This window comes from Vipera ursinii (genome assembly GCF_947247035.1).
Source record: "Vipera ursinii genome assembly, chromosome: 6".
Lineage (NCBI taxonomy): Eukaryota > Metazoa > Chordata > Lepidosauria > Squamata > Viperidae > Vipera > Vipera ursinii.
The window spans coordinates 82,307,027-82,329,103 of NC_139515.1; the positions used below are offsets into that span (position 1 = coordinate 82,307,027).

General features: G+C 41.9%; 1 protein-coding gene across 1 annotated transcript; it reads left to right on the plus strand.

The window, feature by feature from the left end:
• Positions 1–4,423: 4,423 nt before the first annotated feature.
• On the plus strand, positions 4,424–18,637 carry LOC310641965 (sulfotransferase 6B1-like; the record flags this gene model as incomplete). Its single annotated transcript, XM_083365343.1, has 6 exons — positions 4,424–4,565; positions 5,628–5,812; positions 6,181–6,307; positions 11,271–11,365; positions 15,701–15,887; positions 18,519–18,637. The coding sequence occupies 6 exons, from the start codon at positions 4,424–4,426 to the stop codon at positions 18,635–18,637; spliced, it is 855 nt and encodes a 284-aa protein (XP_083221469.1).
• Positions 18,638–22,077: the final 3,440 nt, after the last annotated feature.

Genomic DNA, 22,077 nt, shown 5'->3' on the forward strand with positions numbered 1-22,077 from the left:
CTGATTTCCAGTTATCCTCTTCTAAGGAAGCTGAATTTGGATTATTGAAATATAGGAATTATTTCCGAATGTGTAGTTTTGCATAGCCATATGCTATGCAGATGTAGTTTCCATGGATTTGTGCCCATTTATGTCCTCCGTAGCCTTATTACCATGGATGAGTCACATCTTGGCAATGGTGAAGTCTCCACTCTGTCCTTATATGTTAACTTTCCTCTGTTCTTTGAGTCATAAATCACTCAACGATTTTTCAGATATTCTCTACTAGTTCCTGTTGTGTGATCTTTTATTTGTTTATAAGTGTACCTTCACCCTTGGAACAAAAATAGTCAGGATGACCTATGAAATACTGAGCTAAGCAAAAGAAGAGGGGGAAAAAAAGAAAAGAAAGAAAGGATGGATGGATGGATGGAAGGAAGGAAGGAAGGAAGGAAGGAAGGAAGGAAGGGAGGGAGGGAGGGAGGGAGGAGAAGGAAGGAAGGGAGGGAGGGAGGAAGAGAGGGAAGGAAAGAAGGGAGGAAGGGAGGAAGGAAGGAAGGAAGGGAGGGAGGGAGGGAGGGAGGGAGGGAGGAGAAGGAAGGAAGGAAGGAAGGAAGGAAGGAAGGAAGGGAGGGAGGGAGGGAGGGAGGGAGGGAGGAGAAGGAAGGAAGGGAGGGAGGGAGGAGGAGAGGGAAGGAAAGAAGGGAGGAAGGGAGGAAGGAAGGAAGGAAGGGAGGGAGGGAGGGAGGGAGGGAGGAGAAGGAAGGAAGGAAGGAAGGAAGGAAGGAAGGGAGGGAGGGAGGGAGGGAGGGAGGAGAAGGAAGGAAGGGAGGGAGGGAGGAGGAGAGGGAAGGAAAGAAGGGAGGAAGGGAGGAAGGAAGGAAGGAAGGGAGGGAGGGAGGGAGGGAGGGAGGGAGGAGAAGGAAGGAAGGAAGGAAGGAAGGAAGGAAGGGAGGGAGGGAGGGAGGGAGGGAGGGAGGAGAAGGAAGGAAGGGAGGGAGGGAGGAGGAGAGGGAAGGAAAGAAGGGAGGAAGGGAGGAAGGAAGGAAGGAAGGAAGAAAAAGAGAGAAAGAAAAAAAGAAAGAAGGAAGGGAGGGAGGGAGGGAGGGAGGGAAGGAGGAGGAGAAGGAGGAAGGGAGGGAGGGAAAAAGAAAGAAAGAAAGGGAAGGAAGGAAGGAAGGGAAGGAGGAGAAGGAGAAAGGAAGGAAGGAAAAAGCAAGCAAGCAAGCAAGCAAGCAAGCAAGCAAGCAAGCAAGCAAGCAAGAAAGAAAGAAAGAAAGAAAGAAAGAAAGAAAGAAAGAAAGAAAGAAAGAAAGAAAGAAAGAAAGAAAGAAAGAAAAAAGAAAGAAAGAAAGAAAGAAAGCCCTTGCATATTCCCAAAATTTTCAAACGGGTATTTTTAAGTTTATACATTTGTAAAGAAAAAGTTGGTTTGAAACTTACTGTATTTTGTAGTGGAGATCTTGGATCCCTTTTTGTTCTGCTTCTAATGCTGTTATTGGATTTGATTCTTGTTCATTAAAGATGCTGAGCTTGTCAGTTGGAGAGCTGACAGCCCGGGTTCAAGAGCCCAGCTCCTGCCTACCTAGTGGTTCGAAAAAAATGCAAATGCGAGTAGATTAATAGGTACCACTTCGGTGGGACAGGAGTAGTGTTCTGTGTGCCTTTGGTGTGCAGCCATGCCGGCCACATGGCCATGGAAAATGTATTTGGACAATGCTGCCCTAGAATCAGACATAACTGGACACGGAAACTTTTATCTTTACCTACTTTTTCCCCCAGTGAGTTTCGTACACCAATCAATTAGATCCATTTTATGTCTCGTACATTTTTCCTGCCAAATGGGCTAGGGTTAGAGTGAAGGTTATTGATTAATTATTGGCAATTACCTCCTGAAATTTAAGTGTCGCTGTAATCACAGCAACGATATCAGTGCAAATCAGTTGCAAACAATTCCTGTTACTCACAGTACTTAAGTTCTGTGAGAATGCCAGAAATCCTGGCAGAAGAGAATGTTTGTAGCTCAGGGTTGAACTGTGAGGTCCTTGGCGCTTTCGGAGCTTGGTGGGTTTCTTGCAGTCTTACCAGCGGGAGCACTGATGATGTTACTTAGTTTGGTAATGAAACATCTGCAAAAAAAAAACACAACCTAGCTCAGAGAGCACAAAGGGCCCCACACAAATATTGAAAATTACTGAATTTCAGTATACAAATACTGAAAAATGCTGAATTAGCTGGGAACATGCATGTAGGACAATCCCAGTATTTTGCCAAGTTCACACATCCACAAATAAATGTGACAGTGCCATGAGTACTGATTTTGGGGTTATAAAAACATTATATTTTTTTTTGCAAATAAGTGAATTTGCAAATATTTGCAAGCCCACAAATAACAGGGATTGCCTGTATATCCATGGCAGGTAACATCTTCATGGACGTGAAATTTTAACACTAGTGGCAGGCAAAAAAAAAAAGGAACAAGATTCCTGGGAATGTATTTTTATTTATGGCTTATTTATATTCATAAATAGATTTCTGTATATTCTCAAATACAACAGGTGACAGATACCTAGTTAAGGTTTTGAAAGAGGATAGGTTTAAGTAATGGGCAGCAGGAATAGCCTTGGGGAACTGGAGGAAGAGCTGTAACCAAGGTAGCAGTCAGGTAAAAGGAATCTGAGTCCCTGGACGAAATGTAATTTGAAAAAGCATCTTAAGCATGAACCTCCCTGATCCTCATGAACAGGGCTTGCCAAACCTGGCAACTTTAAGACTTCAAGTCCCAGAATTCCCCATGCCTGACTGAGGAATTCGGGGAGTTGAGGTCCACCAGTCTTAAAGTTTGTGCCATTGACTGTCATCTTCTCTCTATCTGCATCAGCAGGGCTTGCCAAACTCGGCAACTTTAAGACCGGTAGATTTCAAATCCCAGAATTCTTCATGCCTGGTTGTGGGATTCTGGAAGTTGAAGTCCACATCTCTTAAAGTTGCCAAGTTTGGAGACCCCCTACTGATGAAGTTAGAGGGATGGGGACAGTGCATTCAGACTTGCAAGATTGATCTTCATCATCAGGATAGACCTGAGCTATAAATGCCAATACACCTTATTATAAGTTTACAGGAACAAAATCACTGTTTGTGTATTTGTGGCTGGCATTCTTGACTCCACATTTTTCATTCCTCTGCACGTACTTATCTCTTCTGGGATCCCCAGAGCACCTGGGAATGGCTAGGCCTACATCCCTGTGGTTGTGTAGGGGATATCTTATTCTGGAGAGTTTGGGGTGGTGGTGGTAAAACAGGTGTTGTTCATCCATGTTAAAGGGCGCCTGTCTTTTCCCACAATGATGTCACCCTGATAAAATATGCATTATGACATCATCATGCAAGCTTCGCCTTTTGAATTTGCATTGTGAGATAGCCCACACCATGTAACAGGTCGAGTTTGCATTGGTCATTCCCCCAAATGGGCCCAGACATATCCCCCCCCATTCTGGAGACCCCATGCTATCACCAACCAGCCCCCAGCAGCCCTTAAGTAGGTGTGCCTCTCTCAGGGAACTACCCCCTTGCAACTTCCTGGAAGAAGAACAGTAGAAAAAAAAATGGTCTCATGGTGTTTTGTTTTGTTTTTTTTAAAATGTTTTAGCTACTACTCATATTTCTAGAATGAGGGAAACAAATTGTTAAGAGGTGATGCATTTTTTTTAAGGATTCTAAAATTCTGGGACCAAGTTGGTGTCTTTCGCAAGGGATCCCGAGCATTAGAACCGTGGTGGTGCAGTGGTTAAAATGCAGCATTGAAGGCTCACTCTGCCCACTGTCAGGAGTTTGATTCTGAACCGCTCAAGGTAGACTGAGTCTTCCTTCCTTCCGAGGTCGGTAAAATGAGGACCCAGATTGTTGGGGACAATGTTCTGCCTCTGTAAACTGCTTAGAGAGGGCTGTAAAGGAGGCGGTATATATTCCCATCCGTTTATCAGCTCTCCAGCGATGGAATTTTCCAACCTGACACAGGATAGTTTTTACACTCACGTGCTGTACTGGTTCATTAGGAACTCAACTCCTGAATTGACACAGCCCTTGCTCTAAGGTCACCCTTTGTTAATGAGTTCCCTGCACACCTTGCTTGAATTACAAGACTGGAGATTTATTTTTTTTTTCACTTGTGGGTTGTCTGGCTTCCTTATCTCCAGAGGCAAGGCATCGTGTGAACCAAATTTCTTGGTTTATTTGTTTTTGCAAGGGTGGCTTATCTGGATAACCTTTATATTGCTTTACAGGTATAGTAATCCATAAAGATAATCTTCCAAATACTTTTAAAAGATTGTCCAAAGTGCATAAATATGTGTTTTCTGATGCTCCCTGATCAGTCATAAACATCTGGTCTGCAAGGAGCTTTTCAACTGTCTCTTCACAGTGGTAGCCTCTGATTAAAGTGCAAATGTCGTGGAACGAAGAAGATCTCATACATACTTTCAACGGCATCAGGTTTACTACAAGATCCTCACTGGAACTTTTAAATTCTTTGGTTTCATTTGATGCTAGAGAAGATGATATTCTGTTGGTTTCCTACCCAAAATCTGGTAAGGTTTGTTTGGAATTTGGGTGAAAGAGAATTTGTCATTTAGTTAAATGAATTAGAAAGGATTGCAATGCAAGAGGAGGGCTGAATTCATTCAATGCTTGTCGAAAGCCGGGTTAGACATTCTGCATCATGAGGAAGGTGAATGAATGAATGAAACAAAACCATGTTAAAGGCTTGAGAACTGCATTCACGCTCACAATAAACTAAACTATGTTGGTTTTTTAAATATTAGTTAGGTTGTTGGTTTTCAAGGGCTTGTGAATGAAGGTCATGTGAATCCAACCCAATTGGTGAGATTTTGGGACTACTGGATATTGTGCAAAAAACAGAAAAAAGCAGGTTAATTTGTGGTTTGGCAGTCAAGAACATGGAGCGTCTTTTGAACATTCCAGAAACTGGAAGTAAACACTGGGCTCTGGTAAAAATGTTATAAACAGTGGTCATGTAACCATCAGGCACTGCAAATGGCTGTAAATACAGGTTGGTTGCTGAGCACCCGAAATGCAGATGTTAGGCACAAAAGATCAGGTCCCAACATGAAAGTCCAATTAAATTGATTGATTGCTATTCATGCCTATGCACAAGAATCTTCTCAACTAATGTCAGTACCTGCTTGAAGTTAAATAAGAGTCAATAGAATTCAAGGGGGGATTGGACTTAGTTCACTTGTAGCTACGTAGAGATTCTAGGCTGATCCCTCTTTTAACTCCGCCCCCACATTTTGTCATTCCTTCTCCTACAGTGGTCATGTGGGAGGATGGGAGGAGGGGCCATGTTAATACTTCAAAACTGGGTCGTACATAGCTTTTCAGGGGTCTGTTGTTAACTTTGAACTGTCGCTAAGTGATCAAGTCATAAGTCAAGGATTACCTGTAGTGCAATGAATTCATGCGTCTGTATCTACCTCTAGAACATTCATCTGTCTATCCTTTGCATTATTTTCTTCTCGCTGGCCAGAAGGTGGTCTGCTTCTTCTAAGCCTGCTTTCACATAACCTCTGTCCTACCCTGGTTTGACACTCTGCCAATCCTGTGCCTCTTTCCCTTGTCTTCCCTGTTAGGAACCCATTGGCTGGCGGAAATCCTTACCCACATCTATGCATCCAAAGTGACTTTGACTTCTCCGATTGAATTTGGAGACCTTTCCAAACTGGATCAACTGAATCGCCTTTCCTGCAAAAGGATCATCCCAACCCACTTGGACAGCAACCTGCTTCCACCAACATTCAGGGTCAAGCATTGCAAGGTTAAAAAAATAAATAAAATCATTGCACTTAAATTCTTGGGAATGCAGTGTATTGACTCACCCAGGGGGTTTAGCCTAGATCCCAAATGTCCTGGGTTCACACAATGTAATCACACATTTTATTCAACCATCAACTGGATGGGTTAATGCAACGCTGCCCAACAACAAACAGCGGCCTTCTGCTGGATCGTTTTCTTTACAAACTTTAATATTAATCAACATAAGCAGGTTGAACAACCTGCCCGTTCCCAATCAAACCCCACATTAGAAAGTAAGCAAATTTAGGATGTTGGGTAAATGCGGATGCTAGAGTTCTGGATGAATCCAGCTCTTGAGGTCCATTATAACATTCTGTATCTATTTTGTAGGCCATTTATATAGTCAGAAATCCCAAGGATATCGCTGTATCCATGTTCCATTACTATCAAGAGAACCCAAATCTTCCCACCATAGATTCTTGGCCGAGTTTCCTGGAGATGTTCTTAAAAGGAGATGGTAAGATTAAACTGTGGCTATGTTCACTGGTAATGTGTTGACTTCAATTCACCAGGAGGGCAGCAGCAAAGTTTAATCATCCTGACTTGGCTAATACGTTCATCAGCTACAAAAAGTGTCCTGTCTTCAAGGGATGGAGAAAGTGGACAGGAGAAACTGGTTTGTTATTGTTGTTGTTGTTATATGCAAAGTCGTGTCCAACCCATCACGACCCCACGGACAACATTCCTCCAGGCCTTCCTGTCCTCTACCATCTTCTGGAGTCCATTTCAGCTCACGCCTACTGCTTCAGTGACTCCATCCAGCCACCTCATTCTCTGTCGTCCCCTTCTTCTCTTGCCCTCAACCTTTCCCAGCATTAGGCTCTTCTCCAGTCAGTCCTTCCTTCTCATGAGGTGGCCAAAGTATTTGAGTTTCAGCTTCAGGATCTTGCCTTCTAAAAAGCAATCAAGGTTGATCTCCTCTAGGACTCACCGGTTTGATTGCCTTGCAGTCCAAGGGACTCGCAGGAGTCTTCTCTAGCACCATAGTTCAAAGACCACAATTCTTTGGCACTCCACCTTTCTTATGGTCCAACTTTCACAGCCACACATTGCAACTGGAAAGACCTTTGCCTTGACTATACGCACTTTTGTTGGCAGAGTGAATCTCTGCTTTCAAAACTGGTTTATTCTCTTCCAATTATAAGGAAAGGGATTGATTGAAACTGGTTGGAACAAGATTTAGAATAGACAGAAGAGAATCCTTGACACACTAAACAATTCAAGCAAGGAATTTGTGATCGGAAGGCACTAACTGGGTTGATTTAGAATTCATGGAGGAAAGATCTTGTTGGAATTCTGGAAAAAATTCAGAGAAGAGCAACTGAGATGATCAAAGGCCTGGAGACCAAAACGTAGGAAGAATGGCTGTGGAACTTGGCCAGTTTAAAGAAAAGAAGAAATAGGGGAGACATGATAGCAGTGTTTCAGCATCTGAGGGGCTGCCACAAGGCAGAGGGGGGGCAGGTTGTTCACCAGAGCACCAGAGGGAAGGATGAGAAACAATGGTTGGAAACTGATCAAAGAGAGAAGCAATTAACTGACTGACAATGAGGACAATCAAACAGTGGGCGCTCCATCGCTGGAAGTTTTTAAAAAGAGACTGTACAATCACCTGTCTGAGATGGTAGGTCCTCCTGTTTGAGCAGGGGGCTGGACTAGAAGACCTCCAAGGTCCCTTGGAGCTCTATTCTATTCTATTCATTGTTGGAATGTATTTCTATGTAACAACCATAGTAGTATTCAGCCAGTAGATGGCAGTATTGGATACCATAGATCAGGGGTGTCAAACTGCTGCCCTGTGGGCCGGTTGCATCATACAGAGGCCATGCCCACCCCAGCTCCAGCAATGGAAAAAAAAGTTGCGATATGTCACAACATGTTACATGACGCGGCGAGTTTCACACCCATGCCATAGATCCAAACAGTATTTACAAGTTTGGATCTATGGTAAATACTCTATGCTCTTTTGTTCTGAGTAGAATTTCCTATTTCCTGTTAAAGATAAATAGTTGAGCAGTAAAGCACATGGTGACTGTACTCTTTCTTCGCTCTGTGTGGAACTTTATATAAACAGACACCATGACTTCATCTCCTTATTGTGAGCACCCTAGGGGCAATTTGTTGGCCACCGTGAGAAACAAAATGCTGGACTAAGGTGGTCCTTGATCAGATCCAGTAAGGCCGTTTTTTATACTATGTTTTTTACACTTTATCACTCATAGTATCCACAGATGGGTGTTTCCTATGAAACAAACTCTTGCTATTGGCAATCAGAGATGGTAAGTCACTAATTGGACTGAGTTGGGATTCCTTAAATCCTGGCAAAATTCTGTGGCCACAGCAGGGACAATTATTCACCAGGGTTTGTCTGTTTGTTTGTTTACTATTCTGTCTTCTAAGACAGGGGTCTCCAACCCAGTACCGGGCTGCAGCATGCCAGCAACTGGTCTGCACAAACAAGCAAAGCCCCATTCACGGGATGCAGGCAGCACACAAAACCACACACCCTCTGGTCCGCGGAAAACCTCTTTCCACGGAACCAGTCCCTGGTGCCCAAAAGGTTGGGGACCTCTCTTCTAAGAGAAAATAACTCCTGAATGGATTGCAGAGTGGCATAGTCCAGGATTAGTGGAGAAATGAGGCCCGGCCACCAGCTGCTGGCTTTGTAATCTGACATTTCTGGTAGTTGCTTTTTACAATGCCCACCCTTCATGGGTAGCTGTCAAGTGGCTTGGCCAGGCATCTGAAGAACAATGCAGTAGAGTTGACTGCAGCAGTTTCCTGCACATGGAACTCACCATAGAAATATCCTACTTACAGCATGAGTAGAATGGTGATAGCCAGAGGCCAAGTGGTGGGGTGCTGCCATTAGTTGGGTATAAGGAGGACACCTCGTCCAATCTCAAGTGGTGGGCCCTCTTCATATTCCCGGAAGGTGGTTTTCCTGGGCCAGGGGTAGGCAACCTTGGCTCTTTTATGACTTGTGGACTTCAACTCCCAGAATTCCTGAGCCAGCATGGCTCAGCTTGGAAACCTCTCCCTTTTCCCTCAGCATGGCTGGCTCAGGAATTCTGGGAGTTGAAGTCCACGGGTCATAAAAGAGACAGGGTTACCTGCCTCTGTCCTGGGCCATCCTCTAGGTGAATTGTGTAGCAGTGAAGGGACCACGGATATCCAACCACCTCAACTAAGTGCAGAGATCACTTTGAAGCGGTCCTTGCCTCTCAGTTTGACTCCCCACAAAGATTTGTGGTGAGGAAAAGATAAGGGACACCTTCCACACCAGTCTCCTCAAAAAGGAGGCAGGTAAATGCAATGTGAATGCAGTGCAGTGCTGAGCAGAGCAATGCATACAGCGCATCACAGTGCAGTGCAGTGCAAGCAGTGCATAACAGTCTCCACTGACCAATTACTTGCTTTCTTCCTCTGTATCTAATTTATGCTACTGCCCAAAGAAAGAGGATCAAGCAATGGAAGACACTGCCTTTTCTTCTTGGCCTGTTAAGAGAGGGCATCTGTCACAGAGGACTGTGAAAGGGCATGGAGACTAGTAGTGAGTCCTTGACCTTGGACTGTTCTTGATAATTCCTAATAATGCAATTTTCCAACAAAGCCGTGTGCCGTGATAATATCACCTTCCTAGTGTTACCTTGGTTTCTTAGTCTGTGGCTATAAGAATACACAATAACAGAGTTGGAAGGGACCTTGGAGGCCTTCTAGTCCAACCCACTGCTCAACCAGGAAGCCCTATACCATTTCAGACAAATGGCTGTCAATCTCTTCTTAAAAGCCTCCAGTGATGGAACATCCACAACTTCTGGAGACAGGTTGTTCCACTGATTGATTGTTCTTGCTGTCAGGAAATTTCTTCTTAGTTCTAGGTTGCTTCTCTCCTTGGTTAGTTTCCATCCGTTGCTTCTTGTCCTACCCTCAGGCGGTTTGGAGAATAGCTTGACTGCGTCTTCTTTGGGGCAGCCCCTGAGATATTGGAAGACTGCTATCATATCACCCCTCGTCCTTCTCTTCATTAGGCTAGGGCATATCTGGTTCATTCAATCGTTCATCTATGTTTTCGCCTCCAGCCCCCTAATCATCTTTGTTGCTCTTTTCTGCATTCTTTCTAGAGTCTCAACATCTTTTTTTTGTATTGTTATCATTGTCATTGTCATTCTCATGCCCAGGTACTTTGGGCTTGTATTTCTTAAGCAGGTTTTAACACCTTCTGCCTTGTAACTGACTTGGCTATTCTGCACTGTCAGATCCAAATCACAAAGGCTATAGGACTTGGCCAGTCATTTGAATTCCTTGTCGAGGTCAACAGTGGAAGGATTTTGTTATCCTAATACTGTTCAGGCTGATTTACTACATGGCTGTAAAAATGGACAATCCAAAGATCAGCCAAGAAATAAGTAGAACTGATGTTATTAAGGGAAGTAAACAAAGTGGTGTGGTGATTTGAGGAGGAAGGGGAAGGGGTGAGAAGAAGGATACAATATTCAATTTATTTAATAGCTCTATTCATTTTGGCAAGAATTTACTCAAAAGGATCAATGCTGGTTTTAACTTAAAAGGCAGTTAAAGGGCAATCTTAGTTATTTTAGATAGTTAAGAATATTTTGGAGCATTTGGAGCAACATCATAAAAAGCAAGCTGCCTTGATTTTCTTAGAGAAGGCCTTTGAAAATTTGCATTGTGCTTTCACGTTCAAGGTTTTGCAGGATATACATTTTGGATAGAACTTTATAAAATGGGTAAGATTGACTTATACTTCAGAGAAATCACAAATAATTGTTAATGGAGATTTCACAAAGCCTTGTGAGATCCCAAAAAAGGACAAGATAGGGATGACCATTTTATTATTAATTATCATTTACATTGATGAAAAAACTAGAAGAATTTGGTGCATTAGCAGGTTTTAAGATCAACAAACAGAAAAGGAAGATGTGAGCAAAAAACACGAATGTAGAAGATCAAACAGAATTAAGGAATAGAATAGCTTTAAAGGAAGAAAAAATATATCTGGGTATCATTATGACAAATATGAATTGTATTTTATTCAAAATATATTAAGATGGGGCAATAAATTTAAAAAAGGTATCTTAAGATGGGAGAAACTACAATTGTGATTGGTGGGGGAAAATTATGTTCTTAAAAATTATCTCAGAATACTATGCTAATCCATAAAGTGGTTTGTTTTGTGTGAATTCGGCTAACGTCTTATTCAGTAAGCCATAATAAAACAGAGATCACGATTGTGGGAAAGCTTGGATATCTAACCTGTTGGAATATTTTGACTCCTGTCTCAATATTCAGCTTTCCTAACAAAAATCAATTATTGTGAAGTTGCAAATGCCAACTTCCTGACTGTTCAAGTAGTAATGCAAATGTCGGGTTTTGTTTTGTTTTTTTTAAAAAAACAGTTGTCTGTGGATCCTGGTTCGACCATGTTTTAAGCTGGGAAAAACACTTGCATGAGAAAAACATCCTGTTCTTGTTCTACGAAGACATGAAAAAGGTAAATTGGCATCCATTTCTTGCTACGGAACAGATGAAGGAGGCAGATGCCAAAGCGTTTCGTTCCATCTTATTTTTCTTTTGCTGATCATGATATTGCTTCCAATAACTTCCTGTCATCGCACAGCCATCTGGCCAGGGAGTTTTGGTACTGTAGTTCAGCACAAAGGCATCAGATTGATGAATGTTAAGAGTCCTCCTACCTTTACAAAAATGGTAGGTTTATTTGCTTTTTTTTTATGGCCACCCTGCTCCTAACTGGACACACACTTACTTACATATATGTCTTGCATGTATTCCTATCCATTGGGATGTGCAAAACCTACTCTTCTAGGAAATCAGAGATTCAGCTATTGGAGAATTGTTTCAAAATTTGATTCTTTGATCTCCAGAATGGTAGGGGTGGTTTTTTTTGCATATTCTCTTTATCTAATAATAATAATAATAATAATAATAATAATAATAATAATAATAATAATAATGATGATGATGATGATGATGATGATGATGATGATGTTGGAAGGGACCTTGGAGGTCATCTAGTCCAACCCCCTGCTCAGGCAGGAAACCCTGGCCTATACCATTTCAGACAAGTCGCTGTCCAGTCTCTTTTTAAAAACAGTGTTGGAGCATTCACCACTTCTGGAGGCAGGTTGTTCCACTGGTTAATTGTTCTCACGGTCAGGAAGTTTCTCCTTAGTTCTAGGTTGCTTCTCTCTTTGGTTAGTTTCCATCCGTTGCTTCTTGTCCTGCCTTCAGGGGCTTTGAAGAATAGCTTGACTCCCTTTTCTCTCTGTGTATGATTGTGTGTGTGCATGCATGCGTGTTTGTGTGTTAAGGAATCTATTTTTTTTTAATCCCATTTATATCCCGCCCTTCTCCGAAGACTCAGGGCAGCTTACAATCTAAGCACAAATCAAATGTGCTTAGCAATAGCCTTCATTCTATGTATATGTCTGCTTATTAGGGCTTCGGGGGCCCCCCAAGTGGCATTATTACAAAGTCAGCTTAATTGCCCCCAACAATCTGGGTCCTCATTTTACCTACCTCGGAAGGATGGAAGGATGAGTCAACCTTGAGCCTGGTAGGACTCGAACCTGCAATAATTGCAGGCAGCTGGTGTTACTTAAGGAGGCATTAACCCACTGCTCCACCAAGGCTCTATAAATATTTATTTATTTATTTATTTATTTATTTATTTATTTATTTATTTATTTATTTATTTATTTATTTACTTATTTATTTACTTACTTACTTACTTACTTACTTACTTAGTACTTACTTGTTTATTTGTTTCATTAGAATTTTTTTTACCCAGCCTTTACTCCTCGATAAGTAACTCAGAATAGCAAACATACCTGACACCCCCTTCCTCCTCTGATTTTCCTCACAGCAACAACCCTGTGAGGTGGGCCGGGTTGAGAGAAAGAGTGACTGGCCCAAAGTTACTTAGCTGGCTTTCATGGCTAAGGTGGGACTAGAACTCATAGTTTCTCAGACAGCTTTCATGCTGAAGAAATACAGAACTAGAACTTATTGTCTCCTGTCTTCTGCCCTGCTGCCTTAACCACTAGGCCAGGGGTAGTCAACCTTGGCTCTTTTATGACTCGTGGACTTCAACTCCCAGAATTCCTGATCCAGCATGGCTCAGCTTGGAAACCTCTTCCTTTCCCCTCAGCGTGGCTGGCTCAGGAATTCTGGGAGTTGAAGTCCACCAGTCATAAAAGAGCCAAGGTTGCCTATCCCTGCACTAGGCCAACTGTTTTTCTAAAAAAACAAACAAACTATAAAGCCTTTCCTGACTAGGAAAGAGTAATCTATTCTGTAGATTCTGTAGATCAGTAATTCATTCTGACAACAACACCGTGAGGTGAGTTAGATTCCATGTTCTTGTAGGATAAGATAAGATAATGGATTATGTCCTCTGGAGAAAAAGTCCTATGTACACCGTTCTGCTTAGGCATGGAAAAGTACTGAAATCCGCCTGTCTTTCCAGACTCCCTGTAAATACACTATAATCCCTCTTGCAGTTTCTCAGATTTCTTCTTCTTCTTCTTCTTCTTCTTCTTCTTCTTCTTCTTCTTCTTCTTCTTCTTCTTCTTCTTCTTCTTCTTCTTCTTCTTCTTCTTCTTCTTCTTCTTCTTCTTCCTCTTCCTCTTCCTCTTCTTCTTCTTCTTCTTCTTCTTCTTCTTCTTCTTCTTCTTCTTCTTCTTCTTCTTCTTCTTCTTCTTCTTCTTCTTCATCTTCTTCTTCTTTTTCTTCTTCTTCTTCTTCTTCTTCTTCCTTCAAAGAGGCTTCCGTTTTTCCTACCTTTTCTCCCACTAATAAAGGAGAATATTTGTACTGGGTGTTGAAATGAGGGATCCTTGACGCTCTTTGAGCTTAGTTGTTTTCTTTGCAGACGTTTCATTATCCAAATTAGTGCTGATGATGTTACCTAGCTTGGTAACAAAACGTCTGCAAGTAAACAAACAAGCTCAGAGACCACCAAGGACTTCTTTATTCTCCTCACGTTGCTTGGGAGTTTCTTGCGATGTTGTAAAGCAGGGTTTATTGTGGGAGAAGAGAAAGAAAGCGAGGGTGGATGTTGCTCTTTCCTGTTGAGCCTCTCCCGTCACCCTGACGTCTTTTTTTGATTATCCACCCTTCTCAGTCTGAAACGGAGCAATAGGAGGAATTTTCACCCGCTGTCTTTCTGTGAAATTAAGAAGCCCAAACAGCTGTAGATGCCTGGAGAAAGGCTATGTGATTAAACCAGATCATTGCCACAGAACATTTGGCCATGAACTAAGGGCAAGAATGTGACCTTTCTCCATGAAGTGCACTCAAATCTCTCTTCGTTTTTGAAAGACCTCTGAAAAGCAAAAATAAATTTGGCAAACCAAAATGCAACAGTATGTTTCTGCATGGGGGTGTCATGGCTCAGTGGTTAAAGACTCTGAGCTTGTCAGCTGGAAAGGTTCGAGACCTGAGCGCTGCACGACAGGGTGAGCTCCCGTCCCTTGCTCCAGCTCCTCTCCACCTAGCAGTTCGAAAGCATGCAAATGCAAGTAGATAAATAGGTACCACTTTGTTGGGAGGGTAACAGCGTTCTGTGTGCCTTTGGCATATAGTTGGCTCCCTTGGCTTAAGAAATGGAGATGGGTACCGCCCACCAGAGTTGGACATGACTGGACAGGGAAATCTTTTCCAGTACATTTATATTTCTATATAAATGTATTGATGCCTACTATGCTAATTTGATCTGCATGGGATTGTAAATGGAAAAGCAACTGCAATACAAATTGCAGTCAAAGGGAAAGGTAGGGAATTATTTTTTCCCCACGGCCATCAGTTGGAAAAACTTAATTTACTCCAGATATGTTGGATTATGAGGATGCTTGGGAATCCTCAGATTTGCACTCCAATCCACTTGGGACATTGTATGCCCCGGCTTTGTGGAATCAACTGCCGGTTGAGCTCCGGATGGCACCGGATCTCCGCGCCTTCTGGCGCGGGTTAAAGACCCATTTATTTGAACAAGCTGGCCTGGCCTGATGGGGAGTTAACTTAGGGTTTTAATATTTGTATATTTTTACTGTTTTACTTGGGCAATAATTTAATTTTTTCTTAACTTTTGTATTTCTGTATTTTTATTATATGCCCTGTTCACCGCCCTGAGTCCTTCGGGAGAAGGGCGGTATAAAAATTTAATAAACTAAACTAAACTAAACATTGAGGACAGCTGCTCTACTGGGAGAGCAGAATGAGATCTGTCTTCCAGTAAATATGTTTTAAGACTTGAGCTCTTTGGGCAAAGATTCAGGGGGAGGGGGAGGAATCCTTTGAAAATTTTGCCTGGTTTTATACATTCACTCCTTCCACTGTGTGGCCCGGTGGCTCAGTGGTTAAGACACTGGGCTTGTCAGCAGGAATGCCGACAGCCCACGTTCGAGAGCCAAGCGTCACGCAAGGGGTGAGCTCTTCGCCCCAGCTCCCTACAACTTAGCAGTTAGAAAGCATGCAAATGCGAGTAGATAAATAGGTACCACTTCGGTGGGAAGGTAATAGCACTTCCATAACGTCATGCTCACTGCATGACCGTGGAAATGTCTTCAGACTGCACGGGCTCAATGGCCTTGAAATGGAGATGAGCACACACATACACAAACACACACACACACACACACACACACAGAGAGAGAGAGAGAGAGAGAGAGAGAGAGAGAGAGATGGCAATGACCAGCAGAGTAAAATCTGCAGGGATTCCTACTCCTTCCATTTCAGTGGGAGGGAATAAACACAGAACGAAAACATTACAGAACATTTCTTTTTCTCTGTTGTTTTACACGTTCAGGATCTCCCGAAGGTGGTGAGGAAATTAAGCGCCTTCCTAGGGCTCAACCCCAGTGAGAGCCAGATCTATGAAATTTGCAAAAGGGCTTCCTTCAACGAGATGAAAACCAACACAGAAAAGGAAAACTCGGATCAAAGCCACACGGTCTGTGTACTCACTTCCAACCGGAAATTGATATTCCGAAAAGGTAATTTGAGGGGTGAACCTATTGAAATGTCTCCCTTGAGGGCTGGTCTAAATCGTTTGGAACAGCGGTTCTCAACCTGTGGTCTGCGGACCCGTGTGTGGGGGGGCGTGATTTATCGCAGGGGGTCGGCGAAGGCTTGGAAAAAAATGTTATGGTTAAGTCTTGGAGTTCCGTGGCCACAAAAGGTATTTAAAGTGGGTCCATGGTGAAGAAAAGGTTGAGAACCACTGATTTAGAAGGTACATCTCAACCGAAGTAGACCAGGCCAAAAAGAAAATTTTAAAAAAAATCAATGCCATGTAGGCCAGGACTATTTTTATTGTAAAATAAAATATACTGTATGTTTCATGAATCAGCTAGTGTCCTAGTGCTTGGACATATCCCTGATGTAGATCCGTTTTCTTATCTCTGAAACGTCTAAAGAGCGCATTTTCTACTTGTAAACATATCCCCAATTCTTTATCGCTCCATACCCTTAGCTCTCAAAGCGATAAAAATATTGTCGTCTGGACATGTTTTTGTTTCATTTACTACAAGTACTGCGTTCTTCCAGCTCAGGTCACAACCAAAGTGTTTATGTGTCTTTTCTGAGCTGTGCTTCTGGGCTTTCCCTTCCTCCCAGCTGCCCGTAAATCTCCCTAAGGCAGCTAGCATCACAGGACAAAGTTGCTGGGCTTATCTGGAACTAATCAGAGTCTAGATACATTTCTCTCCACAGGGCTGTGGATACACAGGTTGTTTGTTCTGTTGTTTTCAAGGGATGAGAAATAAATAATAATAATAATAATAATAATAATAATAATAATAATAATAATAATAATAATAAGAAGTTGGAAGGGACCTTGGAGGTCATCTAGTCCAACCCCCTGCTCAGGCAGGAAACCCCATACCATTTCAGACAAATGGCTTTCCAGTCTCTTCTTAAAAACTTCCAGTGTTGGAGCATTCACAGCTTATTGTTATTGTTGTTGTTGTTGTTGTTGTTGTTGTTATTATTATTATTATTATTATTATTATTATTATTATTATTATTATTATTATTATTATTATTGATCATTGCACAGTTAGCCAGATGTTCAGACTGGATTTGGCATTTTTGTCTACCTATCGAGTCCTTACCAAGGACCTGGGATAGGCAGATGTGGATGTTTGGTGGTATTACAGATCTCGTCGCAGGATGGAAGCAGTTCCTAGTGAGGCCGCCTTTTGCAATTGACTAATGGCGAATTTGTCAATGCCAATGGTGTTCAAGTGGTGCTCCAGTTATTTTGGGATTTCTCCCAAGGCGCCTATTACTATTGATACTACCCTTGCTTGCCTTTGCCACAGTCTTTCTATTTCTATTTGTAGGTTTTTGTATTTTGTTATCTTCTCCAGTTCTTTCTCGTCTATTCTGCTGTCTCCAGGCACTGCCACATCCACTATCCAGACTTTTTTGTCTTTCTTATCGACAATTGTTAAGTCCAGGGTGTTATGTTGCAGGTGCTTGTCTGTTTGAATTCTGAAGTCCCAGAGCAGTTTAACTTTATCATTTTCTATGACTTTCTCTATTTTATGATCCCACCAGTTCTTGCTTATATTTCTTGCAGATCTTCCAATGCATATTATTATTATTATTATTATTATTATTATTATTATTATTATTATCATCATCATCATCATCATCATCATCATCATCATCATCATCATCTCCAATGTCCTTTACAGCTCTATCTATTCTATTCCAGGCAAGATGCCAAAGCATCATGGTGAAATTGTCACCCTGACAATCTAGACTAGGGGTCAAGGGGTCCCCGGGACCAGGCTGCGGGCTTTTGGCCAGTGGGTCACGGAAATGGCTGGCTGGTGCGCACACGCGTGGGCGCGCATTCCCACTTGCACTAGCGCCCGTGGCCCTGAATGGGGCTGCTAGCACCGGGTGGGTGTGTGCAGCCCATTTGCGCATGTGCAAACAAGTCCGCTAGTGCTGGGCGGGTTGTGCGGCCCATTTGTGCATGCGTGAATGGGGCTGCTGGCTGCTGTGGGTGCGTGTGGCCATTTGCACATGCACAAGGCGCCAGCTCATGCCACTTGCACAAACGGGGGAATGGAAGGATTTATACTCCTTACAGACAGCTGGCCATTTGCATATTTAAACAGCCAGGAGTATAAATCCTTCCATTCCCCACCATCCAGTCAGAGCTGAAGAAGCTTCTCGGAGGAGAAGTGAAACGTCTTCAAGGAGAAAACAAGAAAGTCCAGTTGCCTCCTGAAAAAGCATCTTTGGGACCACTATGTAGATGACTGAGAATCTCCACAGACATTCGCACAAATGTTCCTCCAATTAACCCCATCACATCTTTTGCTGAGCAATGCTCAACTCAATATCCCGCTTTCTGACCATCTCCAGCATTCAAACATCCGCCTGGAATGGGCCACAGGTTTTAGAATTACAACTACGAGGAAATGAATGAAGCTGCTTTTGCCAATTGTTAATCTGGCCTGTCAATCTGCTGAGATTCCCCCCTCTGCTCGGTGGGATGCTGCATTTTGTTGATTTGAATCTGGGGGTGTCCGGCCTTGGCAACTTTAAGACCTGTGGGTTTCGTCTCGGACTTCAACTACCCTTCCTTATTTCTAACCGTTTCCTAGGTACCGTTGGCGATTGGAAGAATCACTTCACTCCCAAACAGAACCGGCTGTTTGAAGAGACATTTAAGAAGAAAATGACATTCAGTGAAGTGGCAAAACATCTCATTTATGAATGTTGATTTGGAAATGAAAAAATGGATGAAAAAAGGGATCAAAAAATGTTTAAAAGACTAATATTTTTCACGTGGATATAGATCCATTTTCTTCCAAAGAGACAGACGGGGAAGAAATTGTGCTCTTGAGGATTGCAGCTGATCCGTTCTGTTGTCCTTACTTCTGTTTTCTGTCCCATCTCTTAGAACAGGGGCCTTCAAACTTGGCCCTTTTATGACTTGTGGACTTCAACTCCCAGAATTCCTCAGTCAGCTGCCTGGCTGAGGAATTCTGGGACTTGAAGTCCGCAAGTCATAAAAGGGCCAAATTTGAAGACCCCCTGTCTTACAACAATCAGTTCGATGTACCATAGCCAATATGAGCTGCTTTGTTTATTACTCCTTAATTATCATTATCTACGTATCTCTAGTTTGGTTTGGTTCCATAAGCCTTGAGTTCCCACAGGTTTCTTGACCCCCGCCATATTATGTGTAATTTTTCCTATTGTAAGTCAAGGAACACAATTATAGCCTGAAATAATTAGGCAGAGAATTGGGGTGTTGATAATCTGTGTGGGGGACGTTCAAGCCTCTTTTTTTGTTTTCTGATGAGGAAGATGAGTGATAGCAACAAGCTTGTTCTTCCCTCCTGCACTTGCTTTACCCAGAATTTTATGTGGCAATGTAGAAATAATTGAATCAGAAAGAAAGTGTTTAATGGACCAGAAATAAATAAACACAAATGGACAATGAGGGATCTTTAGCCCAACCCTTTGCAATGTGCAGGAAATTCAGTTCAATTAATGTTTCCCAACCTCAGCAAGTTTAAAATGTGTTGACTTTTGGTGGCTGGGGAATTCTGGGAATTGAAGTCCACTCATCTTAAAGTTGCCAAGGTTGGGATCATCTTTGAGAGATTATTATCCAACATCCTCTTAAAAAAAAACTTCAGAGGTCAAGAGTCGTAAATACTATAGGTATATAGTTCTACTGTTGTACAACTCTTGTCATTGTTTCCTGGACATAGGCAATTTAAAAAATCACTTGTTTATTGTGCCCAAAATCAATTTTTTTTGCAATGAATAAACAAATCAAGCCCCCAGAGCTGCGGATGGCCCCTGACCTTCGGTCCTTCCGCCGTGACCTAAAGACCTGGTTATTCCAACAAGGGGGCCTGGACTGATCATGGTTTTTAAATTTGGTTTTTTATTGGTTTAAATTGTTGTTATTTCTTATATTGTTTAATCCTCTTTTAATTTTTGTATTTATATCTTTTAACTTTTTATTGTTGTGACCCGCCCTGACTCCTCAGGGAGAAGGGCGGCATATAAATTTAATAAACCTTAACCTTAACCCTAAGCCCAGCATGTTAACATTTTTGGGGTGGGGTGGGGATCCTAATACAGTAGTAGTGTTGCATGATAGCCTCTTGGTTTAACATGAGCTTCATGTTCTCCTCTGAAAATATTTTGATGCAATAAAATTGAATCTTGGAAGAGTAGGGACAGACCTAAGGATTTTTTTTAAAAAAAACACATGGCATGTAATTAAATTTTAGAATTGTGCTATAAGATAAGGTGCTGTCTATCAACTTGGCTGATTTTAGAAAGAGTGAGACCAAGCTGGTCTTGATGGCAGTGGGACTGCCTCTGAAGGCCTTCTCCTGGGAGACTAGAGGGCTGCCTTGTACTGTTGGTTGATCACTCTGTCAACAGACGGATGGGTCAGGGGTCCAATCCAGGAGGGTACAGCTTTGGTTCTGATTACAATACTAGCTACTGCTTTGTGCTTCCTAATTCTAATGAACAATGCACTTAGTTTGTTTACTACAGATCGTCCTTGAGTTGCAACTCTTTGTGCAGTGACTATTCAAAAATACAATAGCAGTGAAAAAAGTGACTTATGATTGTCATTCATATTTACAATCATTGTACCATCCCCATCATCACATTATCAAAATTCAGGCACTTAGAAACTGGCATGTATTTAGAGTAGAGTAGAGTAGAGTAGAGTAGAGTAGAGTAGAGTAGAGTAGAGTAGAATAGAATAGAATAGAGAATGGATTATAATAATAGAATAGAATAGAATAGAATAGAATAGAATAGAATAGAATAGAATAGAATAGAATAGAATAGGACAGGACAGGACAGGACAGGACAGGACAGGACAGGACAGGACAGAATAGAATAGAATAGAATAGATGCAATGGAGAAGAATAGAATAGAATAGAATAGAATAGAATAGAATAGAATAGAATAGAATAGTAGAATAGAATAGAATAGAATAGAATAGGGAATGGATTATAAGAATAGAATAGAATAGAATAGAATAGAATAGAATAGAATAGAATAGAATAGAATAGAATAGAATAGAATAGAATAGAATAGGACAGGACAGGACAGGACAGGATAGGATAGAATAGAATAGAATAGAATAGGGAATGGATTATTAGAATAGAATAGAATAGAATAGAATAGAATAGAATAGAATAGAATAGAATAGAATAGAATAGAATAGAATAGAATAGAATAGAATAGGACAGGATAAGACAGGACAGGAAAGGAAAGGATAGGATAGGATAGGATAGGATAGGATAGGATAGGATAGGATAGGATAGGATAGGATAGAATAGATGCAATGGAGAAGTACAGAACAGAACAGAATAGAATAGTTGGAAAGGACCTTGGAGGTCTTCTAGTCCAACCCCTTGCTCAGGCAAGAAAAATAGTTGTCCAACCTCTTCTTAAAAACTTCCAGTGTTGGAGCATTCACAATATCTGCAGACATGGCCATTTTTAGCAGGTACCAACTGAATGTGGAAGTAGTGATATGGCCCTTGATTGCTCTTTTTTTCCCCATCATGTGGGGAATATAAAAATGTAAGGTTAACTTTGAGATGTAAAGGATGGATGTACAAGTCACCCAAGAATCAGTGTAAATTGTCAGCTAGATTTGTCAGCTCTGTAGATTTTTCATAAAGCATTGAACTGGGTTGGTTTGATAAAGAGTGCAGGCAAATATACAAAAGTCCATCAAACTGAATCAACCGGAAGATACCAGGTTTAATATGAAGCACGGAGTCATTTCGACAATAGGACTTTTTAATTCAAAGGAAAGAACAGTTCCTTGAAATGATGAAGCGCCATTCTAAAGGACTGATAAGACACTCAGGGCTTCCAGTTCCCAACCATCAATCACAGAATAGAGTTCGAAGGGACCTTGGAGGTCTTCTAGTCCGATCTCCCGCTCAAGCAGGAGACACTACACCATATCAGACAACTGGTTCTCCAATCTTGTCTTAAAAACCTCCAGTGATGGAGCACCCACAACTTCTGGAGGCAAGTCGTTCCACTGGTTAATTGTTCTCCCAGTCAGGAAATTTCTCCTTAGTTCTAGGTTGGGTCTCTCCTTGATTATTTTCCATCCTTTGTCATCTTATTCTCCATCCTTTGTCATCTTGCCTTTAA